Below are 23,576 nucleotides of genomic sequence, written 5' to 3' on the forward strand. Positions count from 1 at the left end.
TCTTTTAATTGTTGTGTAGGCCATACCCAATCTTTCATTCATGATTTTTTTTTTGAGTGGTTGGAGTGGGGAACATTAAGCTGTGCTCAAGGCTTGCTCTGGTTCTGCAATCAGGGATCACTCCAAGCAGCAATCAGAGATCACTCCAAGCACGCTTCATGAACCATAAGGGTTACTGGGAAAAAAACACAGGTTAGCTGTGTGCAAGGCAATGCCTACTGTAATATCTCTCCAGCCACACACAAGTTTTCAAGCTTATTACTAGTGTTAATAATAATAAAACAATTTAGTGATAAAAAACAATCATATTTCATGGTTTTGTCAAAATCTTATATAGGGCATTCCGGCCAATTTTTCTGTTCTAACAGCATCAGCTAAGGTCATTCAACTGGCTGTTGGTCTAACATACCCAAAATTATTCCACTCAAAAGTCATGGTGGAGTAAGATTGGCCCACATCACAAAAAGAACCAGTATTGGGAAGGGTGTGGGGAAAAGGGAATCCTCATCCATTGTTGATGCAAATGCCATCTGGCTCAACTTCTGTAGAAAACAGCAGGAGAGCTTCCATATGATTCAATGATCCCATTTCTTGCCACTTACCCCCAAGAGCCCAAAAATTCATTTGAAAAGACATTTCCACTCCTATGTTTATTGAAGCATATTCACAACATCCAATATCTGGAGACAATCAAAATCACCAAAAAGAGATAAGCAGATAAAGATGATAAGTAGATAAGTAGATAACATGATGGGGTTTCTCAATTATAAGAAGAGCTTAAATCTGCAATTTGCTTCTATGTGAATGGAACTAGAAGGTACTAGCTGAGTGAAGTGAGTCAGAAGAAGACAGCCAAACACAGAATGATTCATCTCAGGTGGACTATAAAGAAACATTGGAACAAAAAATTATCAGTGGTTAAAAAAAAATTATCAACGGTAATAGGCCCTACAAGGCAAATAGCCCTGTCTGCTGATGGGTTGGAGAAAGCCTGGGGACACTGACCATATAGTGTGAAAGTGGAAAATATACATTGGAAACATTACTTCTGACAGTAATGTAAATCCCAATGTCTAAAAAACTGAAGCAAGTTGAAAAGCAGAGTTGTAGGGCTGGAAAGATAGTCTGATGGGTATGATGCTTGCCTTGCATGCAGCCAGCCCGGTTTGATTCCTGATACAACATATGGTTCCCTGAGCCTTCCAGGAGTGATTTCTGAGCACAGAGCCAGTAGTAAATGCTGAGCACTGCCAACTGTAGCCCCAAAACAATATGTGTGTGTGTGTGTATGTGTGTGTGTGTGTGTATATAATAGAAAATTGCAGTGGGCTTGTCAGCAAGCCCCGCAGGGCTGAACAGAATCTCTGTAGTCATGTGGTCATAGGACTTCCCCAAGTGGTCTGTTCAATAAAGTGAACACACTTGTAAGGTAACAGCAGGATCTCAACTTGAGTGAATTCTTTCGAGAGAGTAAAATCTACCAGTAAGTCCTGGGTCCAGAAACTGGCAGAGCACTACTTTTACTCAAAGCAGTCTCAGTCTGCCCATGTTCATGGAGATTGGATGTGGAACCCATCTCTTGCTAGGCAATGTTAACAAGTCTCTAGCCATCTTCGTTATGTCACAGTATTACAACACCATTTTACAAATTTAAGAATTGGAATAGCAAGCACAGAGCAGTTGAGCATCTTGTTCAATGTAACACAAATAGGAAAGTTATGGGATAGACATATCTTTCCCACTACTGTTAACAGGAATTTAAAAATAAATATGAAGTTTATCAGGTTTGTGTGATGATAGGATATATGAACATTCTTTCCTTTTAGGTTTCTGGGCCACACATGGCTTAAATGCTCAGAGTTTGCTCCTGACAGTGCCTGGGGACCATATAGTGCCAAAACTGAACACAGGCCTTCCGTGTATAAAGCATGTGCTCCAGCCCACTGAGTTCTCTCTCAGGCCAACAAATTCAATAAATCAATTGATGAACTCCCCTACCCCGCTGCCTGTGTGAAGCAAAGGGATTAAATAATACAACTCAAAATTTTATACAGCACAGAACTGAAAAGACTTTCTTATATTTTTGCATTATGAACCTTCAGATGATGGGTAAGGTGGGAATGTTGTCGAAAGGCCTTCTTACATTCCTTACACTCATAAGGTTTCTCCCCAGAATGAATTCTCAGATGTTGAATAAGAGATGAATTAAGTCTAAAGGACTTCTTACATTCCTTACATTCAAAGGGTTTTTCACCAGTATGAATGCTCTGGTGGAGAGTGAGTTTTTGGCGCAATCTGAAGGCTTTCCCACATTCCTTACATTTATAAGGTTTCTCACCAATATGAATACTCTGATGCTGTGTAAGTTGTGAGAATAACCTAAAGGCTTTCCCACATTCTTTACAGTCATAGGGTTTAACACCAATATGAATACTCTGGTGGGAAATCAGTTGGGAGTAACGGCTAAAGGCCTTCCAGCATTCTTTACACTCATAAGGTTTCTCACCAGTATGAATTCTGTAATGAAGAATAAGATGATACCCACGACTGAAGGTCTTTCCACACTCATTACATTCATATGGTTTCTCCCCCGTATGAATTCTCTGGTGGAGTGTTAGTTGTTGTCGCACTCTGAAGGCCTTGCCACATTCCTTACATTCATAGGGTTTCTCACCAGTATGAAGTTTGTGATGTGCTCTGAGGCCAGATCCACACAAAAAGGCCTTTCCACATTCTTTGCATTCATAGAGTTTGTCAGCACTATTCAGCTTTTGATGGCGAGTAAGATGTGCATACTGTCTAAAGGCCTTCCCACATTCTGTACACACGTAGGGTTTCTCGCCCGTATGGATCCTCTGGTGGAGAGTAAGCTGGCCGCGCACTCTGAAGGCCTTTCCACATTCCTTACAGTCATAGGGCTTCTCACCAATGTGAACTTTCTGATGCACTCGAAGATCTGGGCCACACATAAAAGATTCTCCACATTCCTTACATTCAAAGAGTTTTTCACCAGAATGAAGTCTTTGATGTCGAGTGAGGTGTGCAGTCTGTCTAAAAGCCATCCCGCATTCCTTACATTCATAGGGTTTCTCCCCAGTATGAATTCTGTGATGAAAAGTAAGTTGTTGGCGGACTCTAAAGGCCTTTCCACACTCTTCACACTCATAAGGTTTCTCAATGAAATGAATCCTCTGATGTGTAGTAAGAGATGTACATTTCTGGTAAGAGGACGCTTTTTGAGATGTCATTTTTACTTGACCGAAACATCCCTCTTGTTCTTCAGATTTTCTTTTGGCCTCCCAATCACTTCTTAAAATGAAGCCCTTAAGACTATGGTTTTTAATTCTTTCCATTATCTTCCACTGAGGTAAGTTTATTTCATAAATGTCATTTTCTGAAGCTAATGTCTTGATCTCACACCTACTCTCCAAACCTGAAACGAGAGCAAATACAAAGATTTTTACTCCTAAAAGTAGTACTTATATGACAGATATAAAAAGCAACAGAAAGGGGCAGGAGAGACAGAACAGGAGCTAAGGCACTTGCCTTGCGTGTGGCTGAACTCAGTAGGAATCCCTGGAACCACTAAGGATCACTCCTGAGCACAGAACCAGAAATAAACCCTGACCACTGCTGTATGATGCACAAACACCAGAAGAAACAAAAATCATGTTCAATGAAATTCTAAAAATATACTTATAAAATTATAAAATTCAGGGTGGAGGGACTGGAGAGATATTACAGTGGATAAGGTGCTTGCCTAGCACGCAAATGACCCAGATTAGAATCCCTGGCATCCCAATGTTCCCCAACAACTGCTAGGCATAATTCCTGAATGCAGAGCCAGGAGTAACCCTTGCGTATCGCTGGGTGTGGCCCAAAATCCAAAGTGAATTAATAAATAGCTCAATGGGCTGCAGTGCATGCTATGCATGCATATAAGAGGTTAGGGTTTGATTGTAGGCACTGCATGGTCCCCCAAACTCTATGGGGTGTGACCCCAAAACAAAAACAAATTATTTTTTAATTAAACTGAAAACAGGTCTGAGAGCTCAAAGAGCTGGAATACATGTTTTGCATGTGGGAAGCATGGGTTCAAATCCCTGCTATAAGCTTCCTCAATCCTAAGCACTGCTCAAAACAAACAAACAAACAAACAAACAAACAAAATAAGGCCAGACTAATAGTATAGCAGGGAGGGAGTTCCCTTTAAAGCAGTCAACCCAGATTCAATCCCTGCTACTACATATAGTCCCCTGATCTGTGCCAGGAGTGATCCCTGAGTGCAGAGCAGAAGCCCTAAGCACTGCCAGGTATGACCAAAACAAAAACAAAAATTTACACTGAAATAATATGATTTATATAATTTGTGGTGTAACTGAAATTAAAATAAACATGAGACACAACAGAAAGAAAAGTTTGGCAAATTTAAAGTATTGGGCAGTCATATCTTTTATTTTATTTTGGGCCAAACCCTGGTTCAGAGCTAACTCCTGGGTCTGTGCTTAAGGATCAGTCCCAGAAGTACTCGGGGAATCATATCAGATGCCAGGAATCTAAGCAAGGTCAGATGTTTTGATCACTCCAGCCCCCAATCATACATTCTAATGCTTAAAGTTAAAAATATTACATTAGTGGTATGTACATAAAAAAAATCTAATCTACATTAATGAATAGACCAAATCCCAATCCAATTCTGCTGAAAGACTTCTAATTAACACTGAGAATAGAAAGGGGAAAAAAGAAAAGTTCTCCCTATCAAAGGTATCTTAAAAAATCATAACTGTTATTCCTCTCACAGCAGAAACTAATCTTTAACTAAATGGAAAAAAATCACACAAATCATCTGGACTTGGGATCAGAGAGAATACAGTGGAGAGGGCCCTTTTCTTGCACATCCTGTTCCAGGTTCAATCCCTGGCATCTTATATGATTTGTCAAGTCCATCAGGAGTTATCCTTGAGTGTAGTGTCAGGAGTAAGCCCTCAGCAGAGCTAGGAGTGGCCCAAAACACCACCACCACCCCACCACCAACAACAAAATTATATGAATTTAATTCTTAAATATCCTGGGGCACTGTTATTACTGACCTTCTTGGTCTGTTGACACAATCAACTTTGGGATAGAGATCATTTATTTCCAAGAAGCTGTATTTGCATTTCAACAGTGGAGCTAGTATACCAATCTTTGAAAACAGTAAGTAACATCTGACATACAAGTTACTCTCCTGAGTATCAACTTAAATTTTTAACATAAATAAGCCCAAACTGAATGCTAATACTAATACTCACATTCTATTCATGGTCATCTTTCTTACTGCATGTGAGAAAATAGCAATTATGGAAGAATGTGCTATCCTCTCTCGACCACCTGCCTCTCCTACTGCATTCGTTCCTTTGATATTATCCCTTATTCCATGCCTGTCTTTTTTTTGCTTTTTGGGTCACACCCGGCAATGCACAGGGGTTACTCCTGGCTTTGCACTCAGGAGTTACTTCTGGCCTTGCTTGAGGTACCATATAGGATGATGGGACTCGAACCCAGGTCGGATGCGTGCAAAGCAAACACCCTACTCGCTGTACTATCACTCCAGCCCTCCATTCCTATCTTAAGGACCCTGCTTGCAGTTTTGCTCTCTAACTGCATCAAAACAATGTCAAGCATATTCTTTAATGTAGTCTATTATTATTATCATTATTAATCCCGTGTAATCCCATCAACGGCCAAGACCCAGAGACTATATAACCCAGCTCCTGGAAGCGCGCGGGTCTTATTATCTCGTTCTTACTTTGGACAACCTGGCAGGCTAGCAAACGTAACCTGCCCACACGGCAGAGTCTGGCAAACTCCCCGTGGCGTATCCAATATGCCAAATACCAGTAACAATGATGGGTCTCATTCCCCTAACCCTGAAAGAGCCTTGAATATGGCACTTTTTAAAATCTCAGGGCTAGGTTGAGACAAATGAGAAATTACTGGTGCCTGCTCGAGGCAATCGACGAACAACAGGATGGTCGTGATCGTGATTATTATTTTATTGAATCACTGTGTGATAGTCCATGACAAAGCTATTCATGGTCAGGTTTCACTCAGTGTTCTAATACCCATCCTTCCACCAGTGTACATTTTCCAGCACCAATGTCCCCAGTTTCCCTCCCACCACCCCCAACTTTCCTCGCACCCCCCACCTCTATGGCAGGTTCTTTCTCCCTCCCTTTCTCTCTCTTTCCCTCTTTCTCCTCATTCCTCTCTCTCCCTCTGTCTCCCCCTCTCTCCTTTTGGGCACTGTGGTTTGCAATACAGATACTGAAAGGTTATCATGTTTATCCCTTTACCCACGTTCAATACTGAGTTCTTATCCAATGTGATCATTTCCAACTATTATTGTCATACTTCTCTGTCTTACCTACCCTCTGTCCCCTACACACTTGTGGTAGATTCCAACCTTTAATGTAGCTTTTTATTTCCCAAATATTTATAAGAAATATTAAGAAAAAAAGGTTTCCAACATATAACTAAAATAGCCTTCCTACCTCATGCCACCCTCTAAATACTTACTTCATAGCACACTGTTTTATTACTTGATACTACTTTCTATTTATAGAAAGTAAGTTTCTTGGGGGCTGGAGCAATAGCACAGTTGGTAGGGTATTTGCCTTCACGCGGCTGACCCGGATTCAATCCCAAACATCCTATATTGTTCCCTGAGCATTTCCAGGAGTAATTCCTGAGTGCAACCAAGAATAAACCCTGAGCATCACCGGGTGTAGCCCCCCCCCCCAAATACAAACAAACAAAAAAGAAATTTCTCTAATTATATGAGCATAGGTACTCTACTGGGGTTTTTTTTTTGTTTGTTTTGGTTTGGTTTGGTTTTTTTTGCACTCTACTGGTTTTGTTTGCCATTGTATTGATGGTGTCTAGAATCATGCTTGGCTCTGCCTTTATCCATTTAGAACTATTTATATTAATGTGGAAGAAAGCAAATGAATTAAGATAGAGAGAAGAATGTTTTCTAAAAAGGAACTTGGAGAGGACTTTCCATCCCATGGAAAACTGAAGATTTACCGCCAAAAAAAAAAAAAGTAATAAATGGAATAAAGAAGTAGTTCTAAAATCCCCAACTAAGACCTTAATTTGCTCCCCAGGTGTCAACCTTTTCTCAGGTCATGGCCCTTAAAAGAGGCCTTCCTACCAAAAGAGAATAAAAGGGAATGTGCCTGCGGGAGGCAGGAGAGATACTGGGAACATTGGTGGTGGAGGTATGGGTATTCGATCATTGTATGACTGAAACGTAATCACCAAAGTTTGTAAATCTGTAACTATATTTCAAGGTGATTCATTAAAAAAAAAAGAGGCCTTCCTAAATAATGCAGGGCTGGAGAGGAGAGAGATAGTACAGCGAGTAGGGTGATTGCTTTGCAGACCCAGGTTTGATCACTGGCATCCCATATAGTGCCCAGAGAACCACCAGTGTAGTAACTTCTGAGCACTGCTGCTTGTGCCCCCCCTCAAAAAAAAAGAAATAAACAGAAATATACGTGGCTTCCCAACCTACTTCCTCCCTAGTTGGGTGACCTCCTCTGGTGACTCCTTCCTCCTGCCCACAAGCCTTTACTCACCTGGATACGTTTTTTCTTTCCTCACAACTTTCCAGGGCTCTTGTCCTTGCTCCAATAAGGAAATCACATCTGGTTTAGAAATGAAGTCTCCTAATTAGAAGAAACATTAATACAGAAATGAATAATAAAAAAATGAACTGAGAATTTCCTTGTTCAGAGTGTTAGGAGAGTGGGTAAGACATCTGCCTTACACACATACAGCTGACCCAGGTTTGATTCTTAGCACTGTCTCTGTGTCTACGGTCCCCCATGTTTCACTAAGGAGTGATTCCTGAGTGCAGAGCCAGGAGTAAGCCCCAAGCACTGCCAAGTGTGGGTACCTCCCCATCCTTTTAAAATAAATTATCTTGTTTAGTCTTGGTTAAATTTCCAATAAACTTGGGGCCAGAGAGATAGTATAGCAGCATTTGTTTGCATATGGCTGATCCATATTTGATCCCTGGCATCCCATACCCCAAGCACTGCCAGGTCAAAACCATAGGTCAAACTGAATTAGAGGGGCTGGAGCAATAGCACAGCGGGTAGGGCATTTGTCTTGCACGTGACTGACCTGGGTTCGATTCCCAGCATCCCATATGGTCACCTGAGCACCACGAGGGGTAATTCCTGAGTACAGAGCCAGGAGTAACCCCTGTGCATCGCCGGGTGTGACCCAAAAAGCAAAAAAAAAAAAAAAAAAAAAACCCTGAATTAGAATTAACAGAGCTTTTAGAAAAAAAGAAAAAAATGGTTAAGAAATGTTTGGTTTTGATACTCCTGGGAATATATCCCAGAGAGGCAAAAAAAGTATAATCAAAGTGACATCTGCACTTGTTTGTTCATGGCAGCACTCTTTACAATAGCCAGAATCTGGAAAAAACCTGAGTGCCCGAGAACAGTTGACTGGTTAAAGAAACTTTGGTACATCCACACAATGGAGTACTATGTAGCTGTTAGAAAAGATGAAGTCATGAAATTTACATACAAGTGGTACTACCTGGAAAGTATCATGTTAAGCGAAATGAGTCAGAAAGGGAGGGATAGGCATAGAAAGATTGCATTCATTTGGGGAACATAAAGTAACAAAATAGAAGACTAACACCCAAGAGTGGCCGAGATTAGTACCAGTTTTGTTCCATGGCTTGGAGGCCAGCTACACATTCTAGGGGGAAAGGGAGCTCAGATAGAGAAAGGAGTACCAAATAAAGGGTGTTGGGAGGATCCTCCTAGGATGGGAGAAGCATGCTGAAAGTAGGCTATAGACCAAACATAATTGCCACGCAATGCCTCTTTGGCAAACCACAACACCCAAAATGAGAGAACAAAAGGGAATACCCTGCCACAGAGGCAAGGTGGGATGGGGAGATGGGGAGTGGGAGGGATACTGGGATCAGTGGTGGTGGAAAATGGGCACTGGTGGAGGGATGAGTGTTTGATCATTGTACAATTGAAACCCAAGCACAAAAATTTGTAAATCTACAACTGTATCTCATGGTGTTTCACTAACAAAAATAAAAAAAAAAGTAAATGATGGAGAATAGGCACTGGTGGAGGGATGGGTGCTGGATTATTGCATAACTGAAACCCAAGCACAAAAATTTGTAGGTCTACAATTGTATCTCATGGTGTTTCACTAATAAAAATTTTTAAAAAAATGTTTGGTTTTGATCCACACTAGGTGGTGCTCAGGGCTTACTCCTTATCTTGTACTGCATTTATGAAAGCCAAATGAATAGTGTGCATTTTATGTAATAGTATGTAAGATTTACAAGAACTGCCTTAGAACAGATGCTAAGAATGATACATATTTTATTGTCCATTATTTACTTTTACTGCTGTTTTATTTGATGGAAGATAAATTTTCAATGGGGCTAGAGCAACAGTATAGCAGGTAGGATGTTTGCTTTGCACATGGCCAATCCAGGTTAAATCCCCAGCATCCCATATGTCCCCGAGTACTCCCAGAAATAATTCCTGGGCACAGAGTCAGCAGTAACCTCTGACCATTGCTGGGTATGGACAACTTCAACCCCCCCAAAATAAACATTTCCCAGTTGCTGTTATTTTACAAGATATTTATATAATACTACTAAATGGAAAGTTCTTTGATTGAACCCAGGTCAGTCACATGCAAAGTATTATCACTCTGGTCCCTAAATACTCCAATGTTATATGTTCTTTTGATGGTCACAGACAAATCATCAGACTCTAGCAATTTTCCTTAAAGTTCTATCAGTAGGTGCTGGTGAGATAGTACAGTGGGTAGTTTTACACATAGCTGACATAGATTCAATCCATACCACATTATATGGTTCACCAATCACTGCCAGGATGGATGCCCAAGTACAGAGCCAGGAATAAACCCTGACCCACACTAGATGTGGCAAAAACCACTTGTCACCCCCACCCCCATTCAAAAAATTTTGAATGTATCAATACATCTTAACAAACACCTACAGCACTTCTGAGTTTATCCCTGTATTGTCTCTAACCCAGCACTTCTGAATTTAAACAAAAAATTAAATGAGTGACACTGGTAATCACCATGATATCAAATCTAGTCCTTTCATGATTAATAAAGGCTATAAAGGGGCTGGAGAGACAGTATGGTGGGTGGGGAATTTGCCTTGTATGTGATCGATCTTGGCATCCCATATGGTCCCCTGAGAGAGCCAGGAGTGATCCCTGAGTGCAAAACCAGAAGTAAACCTTGAACATCACCAGGTGCGTGGCCCCAAAACCAAACCCAGTCCCCACAAAAGAAAAGAGAAATGCTTCTAGAGGGATGGTACAGTGGGTAAGGCTCTCCTGCCTTGCATAGAGCCAACCAGGGTTCAATCCCTGGCACCTTACATAATCCCTCAAGTCCTGCCAGTAGTGATTCCTGAGCATCAGAGACAGGAATAACCCCTGAACACCACTCAGGGGTGGTGGCCCAGAAATGAAAAACAATAAAAACAAAAACAAAAAAAGAAAAGAGTCTAAAGGGTACTAAATTAAGGATGGGTGAAAATGCAAATGCCTAATATATATGAATGAAGTGCAAACCATTCCTTAAATAGGGAGCAGGAATCCAGTTTTTTAAAAAGAGATATTGCTGAAATTTCCAACGAAGAAAGCTAATACTGCAGAGAGGACAGTTTAAATTACTCAAGGTAGAAACTTACCCAGTGAAACCAAGTTGCTGTAGTTCTCCAACATTACATCTCTATACAGGTCCCTCTGTACCAAGTCCAGAGATTCCCATTCTTCCTGGGAGAAGAGTATGGACACATCACTGAATAACACAGACCCCTGAAATGACAAGCCAGATACTACAATTGAGATCAAAGAAATCGTGTTATAACTGAAGGAGAAAAGATGGAAGAGACACTGCAGAAATGGACCATTTATCAAGTGAACAGGCATGGACTAGAAGCCTCTAACATGCTGTGTGAATTTGTGTGCCACTGGAACTGGAGAGTACAGAGGACAGGGAACTTGCTCTGATCGTGGCTGACCGAGGATGACTTTGACCCCAACACTAGCCTCTAGCTCACCTAGCTCTAGCAAAAGAGAAGTGGGTAAGAAAGAAGGTCTCTCTACAAAGCCCATTCTCTGCAAATAGATCCTTGGTGAAGCATCAAGGAAACAACTGGCTACAAAGGCCACTCAGAGAGTGCACCCTCTGCTGGAGGGGGTAAGAACCCTCACCGTTACAGACCAGGTACTGAAGCACTCTGAAATTTGGCATTATCAGAAGTCCACTGAACTTCTGAGTCACAAACAGGTTCCCTTTCAGCATCTGGTATGAGAAATTGTTCAGGACTTCAACACAGATTCTGGAGGGAACTTCTAGAATACAACTACTGGTGCTTTGCAGGAGGCAGTGAGACTTATCTGGTTGGCCTTTCTAAAGATACCAATGGATGGGGCTGGAGAGATAGCACAGTGGGTAAGGCATTTGCCTTACATGCGGCCAACCCGGGTTCGATTCCCAGCATCCCATATAGTCCCCTGAGCACCGCCAGGAGTAACTCCTGAGTACAGAGCCAGGAGTAACCCCTGTGCATTGCCAGGTGTGACCCAAAAAGCAAAAATAAATAAATAAAATAAAATAAATAAAGATACCAATGGAGTGCTATCCACGTTAAACATGTAACAGTTGTGCCAAAAGATATCCAACTAGCAGGCCGCATATGTGGAGACCTGCTGAAGCATATAGGATGAGGCCCAGAGAGATAATACAGTGGGGAGGGCATTTGCCTTGCATGAGGCCAACCCAGATTCAATCCTTAGCACCCCATAAGGCCCACTGAGCACTGCCAGGAGTAATTCTTCTGTGTAAAGCCAGGAGTAGCTCTGTGGCTGCCTCCCATCGCTCCCCCCCAATCCACTATGATGGAAAACATTTAATTCTAAAAAATTTATTTTCCCCTATTCTTTCTGTTATTGGTTGTTCTAATGTTGTTTTTATCCCCATGGGGTCAAAGATACTTAAGAATCTGATTGCAAGGGGTATGGTGCCGCCAGCAGGTCAATCTGTACCTGTGAGGCAAGTGCATCAGCAGCCTCATGGTGCCTTCAGACTTCCAGATACCCCAAAATTGCTGCTGTGTCTTTGGCCAGACCCAAAAACTTGGGGCAAAGTTTATCAAGAAAGTAAATGGCCAAAAGTTAGGTATGTGGGAAACACACCCACAAACCACCTCTGGCTCAGCTATATAATTGGAGGCATGGCCTCTCTGGTTCCTAATTGAACTGCTTAATGACCATGATCCCAGAGACTCAGCAACAAATCTCGAAACCCAGCGGCTTTTGGCAGAAATGCATCCAGTCCCTGTAGTAGGTTACCGGTGCTGGGCCAACCCAGGTGGGAATAGGTTTCATACCTTGGCCTGTTCTCTGGGCGGCCCGGTGGCCGCCATCCTTCAGAAGCCACTGGACAGTCAGGTTTGGGCCCCCAGTGATGAGACACACAGGGCCTCACGGGATGGGGGGGGGAGCCGGGTCTGTCCTCCCCACCACAATGAGACCCCAAGTCATCGCCCACGAACGGCCTCTCTGGCTCCTGATCAAGCTGATTAACGGCCATGATCCCAGAGACTCAGAAACAAATCTCGAAACCCAGTGGCTTTTGGTAGAAATGCGTCCGGACCCCATAGTACATTAGTGTCACCAGGCCAGCCCAGGGAGGAAAGGTTGTTGTTCCTCAGCCTCCTCCCCCTTGGTGGCTCAGTGGCTGTCATCCTCCAGAGGCCATTGGACAGTCAGGCTTGGGCCCGCAGTGATGAAACTTGTTGGGCCTCACAGGATGGGGGTGGACCCAGTCCTGGTCTCCCCGTCCCAACCAGACCCCAAGTCATCACCCACGAACGGCCTCTCTGGCTCCTGATCAAGCTGCTCAATGGCCATGATCCCAGAGACTCAGGAGCAAATCTCGAAACCCAGTGGCTTTTGGCAGAAATCCCTCCAGATTTAAGTGTGAAAATTTCGGAATTTCAAAATCACATGGCCCTACTGCAGCCATGCGACATCATATGTTATTCATAACCAGCAATAGAACACAAATTGTCTACTGTTGCCTTTTCAGCAGACCTGAGTGTTGGGGTAAAATCTCAAATAATAATGGTGGGTCTGGTGACGAAATATTGAATGTGATCAAAGTAGAGAGAGAATAATGTGGAAATCATCTGCCCCACAGGTAGGGGGAGGGTGTGTGATGGGGGTATACTGCGGTTTTTGGTGGTGGAGAATGGGCACTCGTGAAGGTATGAGTGTTTCATTGTATGACCAAGACTTAGACCTGAAATCTTTGTAACTGCTCTCACGGTGAGTCAATAAATAAAATTATAAAAAATGAAAAAAAAAAAGTAAGGTGGAGTTCATGCACAATTCAATCAGCTAATCAGTGGCTGAATAAATAGCAGCACTCCTACATTTAAAAAAAGAGAAAAAAAGAATCTGATTGCAAATGGAAAAATACAGGACAGAAATCAGGCACTGGCAGTTTTTCTATCATTTGTGCATGAATTTTTAATATAATTTGGGAACATCAAACATTAGTGCAAATTAAAATGTTTCAGTGAATAAGTTTTAGCAGTTCAACTAGATAACAATTATAAACAAACCTAAATTTTTCTGAATAATGCCAGCTTTCGGATTTTTTTAAACAAGCAAAGTAATTTCTTTCTTTTTAAAATTTCTTTACCTCTTAAAAAGTACATGTTTTAATGTCTGTTTTCTTTCTTTTTTTAATTTTCATTTATTTATTTATTTTTTGCTTTTTGGGTCACACCCGGCGATGCTCAGGGGTTACTCCTGGCTCATACACTCAAGAATTACTCCTGGCAGTGCTCGAGGGACCATATGGGATGCTGGGAATTGAACCCGGGTCAGCCATGTTGGCTGCATGCAAGGCAAAAACCCTACCTGCTGTGCTATCGCTCCAGCCCCTTAATTTTTATTATTAAATGAATTACCATAAGGTAATTACAGGCTTACAAATTCTGTGATTACGTTTTAGTCATACAATGATCAAGTACCCATTCCTCCATCAGTGCCCATTCTCCACCACCAATGTTCCCAGTATTCCTCCCGCCCCCTCCCCTGCCTCTGTGGCAGGCACATTCCCTTTTACTCTCTCTCTCCTTTTGGGTGTTATGGTATGCAATATGGATTTAATGTCTGTTTTCTATGCTAGTCCTTTAAGTAATTTATTTTTGCTTTCTTTGGGTCACACCCAGCGATGTACAGGGGTTACTCCTGGATCTGCACTCAGGAGTTACTCCTGTTGGTGCTCAGGGACCATATGGGATGCTGGGAATCGAACCTGGGTCAGCCGTGTGCAAGGTAAACGCCTTACCCGCTGTGCTATCTCTCCAGCCCCAAGAAATAATTTTTTAAAAATTCAAACACTTTTCTTCTAAAACATTGTTAGAAATGGATCTGACAGGGCTAGAGAGATAGTACAGTGGGTAAGGTGCTTGTCTTGCATGCACCCAAACCAATTCAATCCCTAGCACCTCATATGGTCCCTTGAGCCCCACCAGGAGTGATCCCTAGCACAGAGCCAGGAGTAAGCCCTGAGCACCACTGGGAGTGGCAAAAAAAAGGAAAAAATTAACCTAAATAAAATTAATGAATTTTTTTTCTAAGTTCATCACTGAACCAGATCATAACAAAAACATTTTTCCAGGTATAACAGATTCTCTAGTGAACTTAAAAAACTGGTTGAATATTAGTCTTTATAATGGATATATGAGACTTAATTATTCCTCCATAGGTAAATATTTGTGGTCTACTACTGAACTGTCAAGGTTCAAAGTTTTCATAAATCAAATCACAAGAAATGGTCAAACATATTTATCTACCAATTTATTTCTGTGCCACTGCAGTTCTTAGAACAATAAACATGCATAGAAAATAGTGAATATTTTATTCAATTTACACATACGAAGTAATTGGGGGAAAAGCACTACTTTAATCTCAGTTGGATTTGGAGGAACTGGAAAAAGGTTCTTGGATGGGCCTTTGGCAAGAAAGAAATTTCAGAATAAAATACTCACAGGGCCTTACTTAACACAGAAATAGTCCAGAAGGAGAAAGAGTAACTTACGTGGGCCATGGTTTAAAATTCAAGAACTGGTCAGCTGTGCCTGGAGTTTACTTGACTGGAGAGGCAGAGTTCACAGGGCTAGCGGGGAGAAATGGAGGCCGTGAGGTCAGACAGGGTTGCATAATTCCTAGAAGTGACTCTGCTTCTGCTGCTCCCACTCCCAACCTGCATCTCCTTCTCTCCTCTCCCGATCCCATTTCGTGTCGCTCTCTGTTCTCCTTCCTTTCAGACTCAGGGAGAATTAGTCTGAAAAAAAAAAATCTAGGGGCCAGAGCAACAGTACAGGGGTATGGCATTTGCCTTGCACACTGCCAACCCAGGTTTAATCCTCCTGCAACCCATGTGGTCCCCTGAAGGCAGAGCCAGGAATAACCCTTGACCATCGCCGGGTATGACCTAAAAAGCCAAACAAACAAACAAAAAACAACTAGTCTCAACTCCTAAATTCTAGAGCAGTTAAGTGGCCACATCCTCTAAACCAGACTCTCCTTCAAACCTTTTTCACATGGATTCACCAGGCTCCAAAAGAGAAATTCATCAGGATTAACTCTGATAGTCATTACCACTGTGAAATGCTGCAATGTAGCTAGATACCCTGGACAAAAACCTAGTTTCATCACTGCTATTAATAAGTTAGCTCAGGGGATTGACCAAAATTCCATCCTTGATATGGCATGACCCCTCCCCACCCAGTACCACTGGGTACAGTCACTGTAGCCTGGTGGCCCTGTGGACCTCAGAGCCTCTCCAGACCCCAGCAAGAAAGCATCCAGCTTAGCTGACACTATATATACATTGGCCCCAAGAATACTGCTTGGAAAGTTAAAACAATAACAACAACAACAACAACAACAACAACAACACAAGAACAACCTTTTGGGGGGGGGCTATACCTTGTGATGCTCAGGGGTTACTCATTGCTCTGCACTAAGGAATTACTCCTGGTGGTGCTGTGGGACAACCATATAACATATCAGGGATTGAACCCAGGTCAGCCTCCTGCAAGGCAAGAGCTCTACCCGCCCACTGTACTATCTTTCTGCCTTCTTACCTCCCCTTTCTTTTTGGGAAGTCTTTTTCTTTTCTTTTCCTTTCTAATTCTTGGCCATACTTGGTGATGCCATACAGGAATTATTCCTGGCAGTGCATGGGGGACCATATGGGATGCCAGGGATCAAGCCCAATTCAGCCTATGTGCAAGGCAAGTGCCCTACGCATTACACTCTCTAAAAAAGAAACTCACCTGCCTTACTTTCTCTATGACTTCATTTGCCATTCTCTTAACCTAGGCTGAAAAGCCCTGAGCAAACAGACAATAATACAATTCTATAAAGAACGTTCATGTTTTATTTATATGTTAACTAAGGATGCAGAACTTTCTCAGCAAGAGGAGTAAAATCACTTGCTGAAACCCAGTTCAATTTTTTAAAATCTTGTTTTTCTTAAACAAAGGTCGCATTCAATTCTAGCATTTGCCTCTGAAATCCACAACTTCATGTTCCAATGACAGAACTATGAGCATTCATGATTCACCAAAAAATAAAAATAACATAGGGCAGAGACATAGTACAAGGGGGTAAGGCACCTGCTTTGCACAATTCCAGCCCAGGTTCAATTCCTGGCACATCATATGGTTTTCCCAAGCCCACTAGGAGTGATAAAAATCATCATCATCATCATCATCATCATTATCATCATCATCATCAAATCACTAAAAGAAAATATATCTCATCTTTCGAGATAACATATAGTCACCTGAGAACCTCCATGAGTGGTCCCTAATATCAGAGCCAGGACTACATAGCCTCTGGGCAGCCTGAGTGTGGTTCACCCCAATCTCAAACACTATGATGGCATTTTCATTCTTCTTATATTAAACTTGCTGAGATTTTCTAAAATGATTCTTCTTACAACACAAATACATTTTAAAACTAAGATTGATGTATTTTTCTTACAAATTAATTCATCTTAATTAACAATATTAGCAAAAATGAAAAAAAGACAAAAGTCAAGTAGGCCCCTCTTGCTTTCCATCATTCGGTGTGACCCAAAACACCAAAGAAAACAAATACATTTTTAAAAAATCCTAAAGAATAGGACAAAATATCAACATACTACACATATGACAAAGTGCTAACATGAGATATTATATCACATATCACAAGAGTTAACAAAAACAAAAAAAATAAAAAACCCTATCAAAAATGGGACAAAAAGGGCTGTAGCAATAGCACAGCGGGTAGGGAGTTTTGCCTTGCACACAGCCAACCTGGGTTCGATTCCCAGCATCCCATATGGTCCCCTGAGCACTGCCAGGGGTAATTCCTGAGTGCAGAGCCAGGAGAAACCCTTGTGCATCGCCAGGTGTGACCCAAAAAGCCAAAAAGAAAAAAAAAAGGGACAAAAGCTAAAAACACTTTAACAAAGACAAAGAGGGCCAAAGACACATAAAAAATTGTTTATTATCACTTGTTATCAGGAAAATGCAAATCAAAAAAACAATAAGGTAACATATAAGCTCACATCACAAAGACCATAAATAACAAGTAGTGACATAAAAACACATCTAAGGAGCTGGAGCAATAGGTAAGATGCTTGCCTTGCATGCAACGAACCTGGATTTGATCCCCAGCATTCCATATGGTCTGTGAGCAAACCAGGAATGATCCCTGAGCACAGAGCCAGAATTAAGTCCTAAGCACCACTGAATGTGACCCCTCCAAAAAAAATCCCCACAAAACAAAACATAACTACCAAGATTGAGACAGTACAGAAGGCTAAGGAGTGGCCAGAGTCGTAGTATAGTAGATAGGGCGTTTGCCTTGCACATATGGCCAACCTGAGCTCAAACTCCAGTATCCCATGTCATCCCCCAAGCACCACCAGGTGTTATTCCTGAGTGTAGAGACAGGAGTAACCCCTGAGGATTGCTGGGTGTGACCCAAAAAGGAAAACAAAAAGGCTAAGGAGCTTTGCCTTACAGTAGGAGACGCCAGTTTGCTACCTGGAACTCCATGAAGTCCCCTGAGTAAATCAGCAGTGATCATGAGCACAGAGTCAGAAGCAAGCCCTGAGCACTGCCCCGCCCTTCCCCCCAATAGAATAGCCTTATATGCAGCAATTCCACTTCTTTCTCTTCAGTTTTATCTTACTTTTGTGTGTATTGTGAGGTGGGGATTGTGTTGATCCACACCCAGTTGTGCTCTGGGCTTACTCCTGGCTCTGTGCTCAGGGATCACAACAGGAAATACTCTAGGGATGCAAGGCAAGTACCTTAACCCTCAATGCTATCTCTCTAACTTCAAGCAATTCCACTTCTAGGAACATATCCAAAGAACACAAAAACACTAATTAAAAAAGACTTCTGTGCATCAAAGATCCTCTCAGCACTTAGCTCGAAAGTGCCTAAAGGTAGATGAGTGGCTAAAGATGCGGTTTATATACACAAAACAACTACTCAGCTATGGAAATGATGGCATTTCTTGGCAACAATCTTGGCATCTGTTGCAATATATCTAGGACTAAAGGGAAGAAGAAAAACAAATACTGGATGATCACACTCATGTATGGCATAAATAGACGCTATGGGGAAAAAGCAATATACAGAGAAAACACTCCTTTCACTACTGAACTGAAAAAGGAGGCACTTTAGCTGTAGGTGTGGTTTGGTAGCATTGTGCTTCTAAAACAGTTACAATCTTCTACACCAATGTTACCAGTACAAAAAAAAAAAAAAAAAAGAGGCTGGAGCTACAGTATAGTAGGTAGTGTTGGCCTTGCTCGTGTGTGACCTTGGCTCCAACCTCCACATCCATATGGTCATTCGTGCCCCTCCAGGAGTGATCCCCAACCACCACAGCATGTGACCAAGCCCCAAACTAAAAGAAATAGGGCCAAGGATGTGGCTCAGCATAGCACACATCTTGCAAGCCTGGATTCCATTCCCTGGCCCTCTCCAAAAGGGAAGGAACACGGAGAGGGACCAAAGGAGATGTGTTTCCTGGCCATTTGAGGACCTGGCTTTTTATTTTTAAACTAGGAACTACTCATCTCATCACAATTTCTTCGATATATTAACTTTTCCGTTTTCAGATGGGTGGGCGGCTGTAAGGTGTAAGAACTTGGGAGAGATCACGCACCGCCGTCAGAACGTCGCTGACCGTTATAATTATAAGCACGCACAGATCTAGTGCAGCACCTGTCCGGGCTACGTCTAGGGGCCCGAGTGCGGAGAGGGGGTGGGGGGGTCCTGGTCTCTAAATCACTGGACCAGACATTTTCAAGAATGGGAATCCCGGTTCTGAAGCGGGCATCTGGACCCCTAGGCTGTGTCTGAGTGGGAGTGAGGGTGGGGTGGGGTGGGGTAGCACTGCTCCAAAGCCTGCCTGGTCCCCAAGTTTCCTTCTGGCGGTTCTTTTTTTCTTTCTTTGCTGCGCTGGAGATGCCCTGGGGGGTGAGGGTGGGGGGGCTTAATCGGGATACGAAAGGCCGTGCTCTACCCCTGAGCGACACTCCCGCCCCTCACTTTAATATTCCAGCCACCCCAAATCGAGTCTGAGTCTTTTATGGTGGGGGAGTCTTTCCCAGCGCTCAGGAGGGGCCGTCTGAGGTGACGGGGGTCGGGGTGGTCCTTTCTCCTAGGGGTCGCACGTGAGGCCGGAAGGCAGAAGACGCGATAAAGACGCTAGGGTCGGGGTCGCGCCGTCCCCCATTCACCCACAAAAGGAGGATCCCGGACGGCCTCACCACCGCGCGCGGCCCCAAGGCCACCGCCCGGCGCGTCACGCCCACAGAACACACGCGAGCGGCCGCGCCGCCGTTCTCACGCGCTCCAGGGCCCGGGCCGCGGCGTTTCTGACGCTCCGCGGAGCCACCAGGCCTGCCCGTCCTCTCCTCAGCCCCGGGCAGCAGCGCCTTTCTGGCAGATGGCTGGAACCAAGGCTCCGAGCCACGGCGGCTCACCTGGGGCGCCGAGCGCGCGTCACGGCGGGGCGCAGCGAACACGAGGGCGTGGCGGCCGCCCACAGTCCGCGGCCCCGAGACCTAACGGACCCTCCCGGGGGCTGCTGGGAGCGCCGCCGGCCCGCAACGAATGCGCAGGCGCGGTAAACCGCGGGCGGGGTCGCCGTGGGGGCGGGGTCGCCGTGGGAGCCAGAGATACGTGCGGTTCAGCCGCGGCTGAGGGTCCGCGGACCAATGGCCTTATTGAGAGAAAGTCGCAGCAGGACCCGGACCTATGGGGGGACAAACGACTGGCACAGTGAAGGGCATGCGATGCTGTCGGTGCCTGAAAGAGCACAGAGTGGGCTGTGAGCGCGTGAGAATGTAATCGTGCGGTTCTCTCACTCCCTTGCTTTTCCATGGGCCGCCCCTGTGTGTGTTGGGCTCGACATTTTTTTTTCCCCCCGCGGGCCGAGAATGAGGTGACTGTCTGGAGGCAATGGGGTGGCCTGGCTCCCTCTGCTCCTGCTTGGACAGGAAAGTGAGTCGTTGCCATCCTCAAGGAGGCACCAGCTCTCCTGAAAGTTTGTGCGTGTGTGTGTGTGTGGGGGGGGGGGGGGAGGGGGGAGGAGTACAGGCGAGTAACCAAACGGATTTTTTTCTGGAATATTTTTTCATTTGACGTTTCATCCCAGGCTTCTAAAAGAGAGGAAATTAAATAAGCAGCAACTTTTAAAGATTTTTTCCAAGAAAAGTCGTGCCGTGCTGCAGCCTATGGGTTTCTGCCCCGAAAAGCCAAGATTTTAGAAGGACTCCACCCAGAAGAAACATCTTTACCTAAAGATGTAGAATGGATTTTTCCCCCTTTCTAAAAGGACAAAAAACTTGTGTAATACTCAAGCTGACATTACTCATTAAAATGTTTTACAGTTGTAGTCTTACCTTTCATCTTAGTAGGAGCCCTTGCCAGGCTCTGCGGTGCGGGCGGGATACTCTGGTAGTTTGCCAGGCTCTCCCAGAGCGGGTCGGCCACGTGCAAGGCAAAAGCTCTACCCGCTGTGCTATGGCTCCAGCCCCTACAAATACTAACATTTATTTGCACTAGCTTAGAATCACAATAAAATCACTTGAAATGATAGGGTGTATTCTCTCTCTCTCTCTCTCTCTCTCTCTCTCTCTCTCTCTCTCCCCCCCCTCCCCAGGCCAGATTAAAAATATAAAAAAGGGCAGAGGGCAGCTAGGATATAAAAGAGACCAGTATGACGACAGAAATTGGTGTGTAAGTCAAGCACTCTATCCGCTATACTAACACTCCAGCCCCTTTCCTATTTTTTTGTTTTGATTTTTTGGGCCACACCCAGCAGTGCTCAGGGGTTACTCCTGGCTCTGCACTTAGAAATTACTCCTTGCAGTGCTTGCTATACCATTATGGATGCTGGGGATCGAAGCCAGGTTGGCTGCACGCAAGGTAGGCATCTTACCTACTGTACTATCTCTCCGACCCCTGCTTCACTATTCTGTTAGACTGAAGAGCTCTGATTCTGAGTCTATTGGTGATTTAAATTTTTTTGGAGCAGTCACACTCAGACGTGCTTAGGCTTTACTCCTAGCTGTGTTCAGATCACTCCTTGAGTGGCACAAGGAACATATGCAGTGCCAAGGATCAATACAGGGTCAATCACATGCAAGGCAATTGCCTTACTACACTAGCTCTCCAACCCCACTGATACAAATTTTACTAAATTATTTTATTTTGCTTTTTGGGTCACACGTGGCAATGCACAGGGGTTACTCCTGGCTCATACACTCAGGAATTACTCTTGGCAGAGCTCGGGGGACCATATGGGATGCTGGGAATCGAACCCAGGTGGGCCATGTGCAAGGCAAATGCCCTACCCGCTGGGCTATGGCTCCAGCCCCAAATTTTAACTTAACTTAAATTTTAACTTAACTTAATCGACACTACCTCCACTACCCAGCCGCCGCCACACTCCTGGATGCTTTCCGGACCCACGTGGCAGCCCCGGCCGAGACTCACGCACCACTGAAGACCCACAGAACAAGATAAGCGGAACTCTCTGAGACCTTGGACTCCAGGCTCGGCGGACCCAGGGACAGAGATTCTCTGCTTGCTCCCACCAACCACAGGTGACAAAGGGATTCTAATCAGGAGCCTCACCCTACCCTGCCCTGTCTGCTTCCACCAACCACCCAGGGATCGGATTGCGCACAGAAGGCCCCAAATTTTAATGAATATTTAAAAAAAATTTTTTTTCTCTTTTGGGTCACACACAGCAATGCTCAGAGGCTACTTCTGGTTCTGTACTCAGGAATCACTGCTGGTGATGCTCAAGGACCAAATGGGATGCTGGGGATAGAAACTGGGTTGGTCGCGTGCAAGGCAAGCACCCTACCCACTGTACTATTGCTCCAGCCCCTTTTCTTAATTTTCAAATGAATCAGAAATACTTGTATTTATATTTCAACTGTTACTGTAAATTCTCATATACGTATATACACTTTTGAACATGTTACTTTCTCTTCATCAGCATCACTAATCTTTTGCACATAACTTTCTCTTTATAACAAAAAGAAATTGCCAGTTTGAATAAAATTGTTCATAGATTTCACTTCTAGATCACCACTCAGGATTACTCTGTGTTTCATGGAAGTGATGAATTTTTTATAATTTGCTGATGTGAACAGGGCATATCAATTAGATATCCTGTGTGATGTTAAGAGTTTCAGAAACAAATGAATTTCAATAAATACTGGAGGTACTGAATATAAAGATGAGCAACATTTGGTATCTATTATAACAGGGAACAATTCTAAACATTGTCTTTTCATAAAAAAGTTTTGAGGTAGATATCATAATCATTCCCAATTAATTTATATGACATAGGTGACATAAAAACAAAAAAAAATCAGGAAAGCTAATCAGATGACTCTCCTTGGAGAAGGAAAATGAGCATAAGGATGTTGGTTAAAGAGTATCTTTGCCTTTGCCTTATGTTTACACTTAGGGACACAGGTGGTGTTAGAGGGCAGAATCTGGTAGTACTCAGGTGACCAGCCATATGGTGCCAGCGATTGAACTGGACCAGTCACATACATACATGGCAAGCATCTTTTTTTTTTCGGGGGGGCTTTTTGCGTTATAATGGTGATGCTCAAGGGTTACTCCTGGACCTGCACTCAGGAATTACTCCTGGCAGTGGACCATATGGGATGCTAGGGATCCAACCCAGACTGGCCACATACAAACATCCTACCCACTGTACCCAGATATTGCTGTATCACTCTGGCCCCAAAGGAAAGCATTTTTACCCCTTTACTTAATGTCTTCAGCCTGAAATATTTGAAAGAATATATTCAGGCACTATTCCTGCAACTAACAGATAATACAAAGAGATGCTTAGGAAGAATGAGAGCTG

At 43.5% G+C, this 23,576-nt stretch overlaps 1 protein-coding gene across 1 annotated transcript; it reads right to left on the minus strand.

Annotated features, from left to right (window-relative positions):
• Positions 1-1,392: 1,392 nt before the first annotated feature.
• LOC130043967 (zinc finger protein 82 homolog) lies at positions 1,393-20,256 on the minus strand. The gene is made up of 5 exons (XM_056136508.1): positions 20,161-20,256; positions 15,199-15,276; positions 10,769-10,895; positions 7,623-7,712; positions 1,393-3,433 (listed from the first exon to the last, which is right to left on the minus strand). The coding sequence occupies exons 2-5, from the start codon at positions 15,205-15,207 to the stop codon at positions 2,076-2,078; spliced, it is 1,584 nt and encodes a 527-aa protein (XP_055992483.1). The 5' UTR covers positions 15,208-15,276; positions 20,161-20,256; the 3' UTR covers positions 1,393-2,075.
• Between the last annotated feature and the right edge of the window lie 3,320 nt (positions 20,257-23,576).

This window comes from Sorex fumeus, unplaced genomic scaffold (assembly GCF_029834395.1).
Source record: "Sorex fumeus unplaced genomic scaffold, SorFum_2.1 ptg000122l, whole genome shotgun sequence".
NCBI classification, from domain to species: Eukaryota; Metazoa; Chordata; class Mammalia; order Eulipotyphla; family Soricidae; genus Sorex; species Sorex fumeus.

What these genes read in the sequence shown, in the direction of transcription:
- LOC130043967 (XM_056136508.1), bottom strand. An exon ending in CAGCAACTTGGTTTCACTGG is followed by an intron (nt 7,713 to 10,768) that starts GTAAGTTTCTAC and finishes TCTTCTAATTAG; the next exon opens with GAGACTTCATTTCTAAACCA. An exon ending in GAAAGAAAAAACGTATCCAG is followed by an intron (nt 3,434 to 7,622) that starts GTGAGTAAAGGC and finishes CTCTCGTTTCAG; the next exon opens with GTTTGGAGAGTAGGTGTGAG.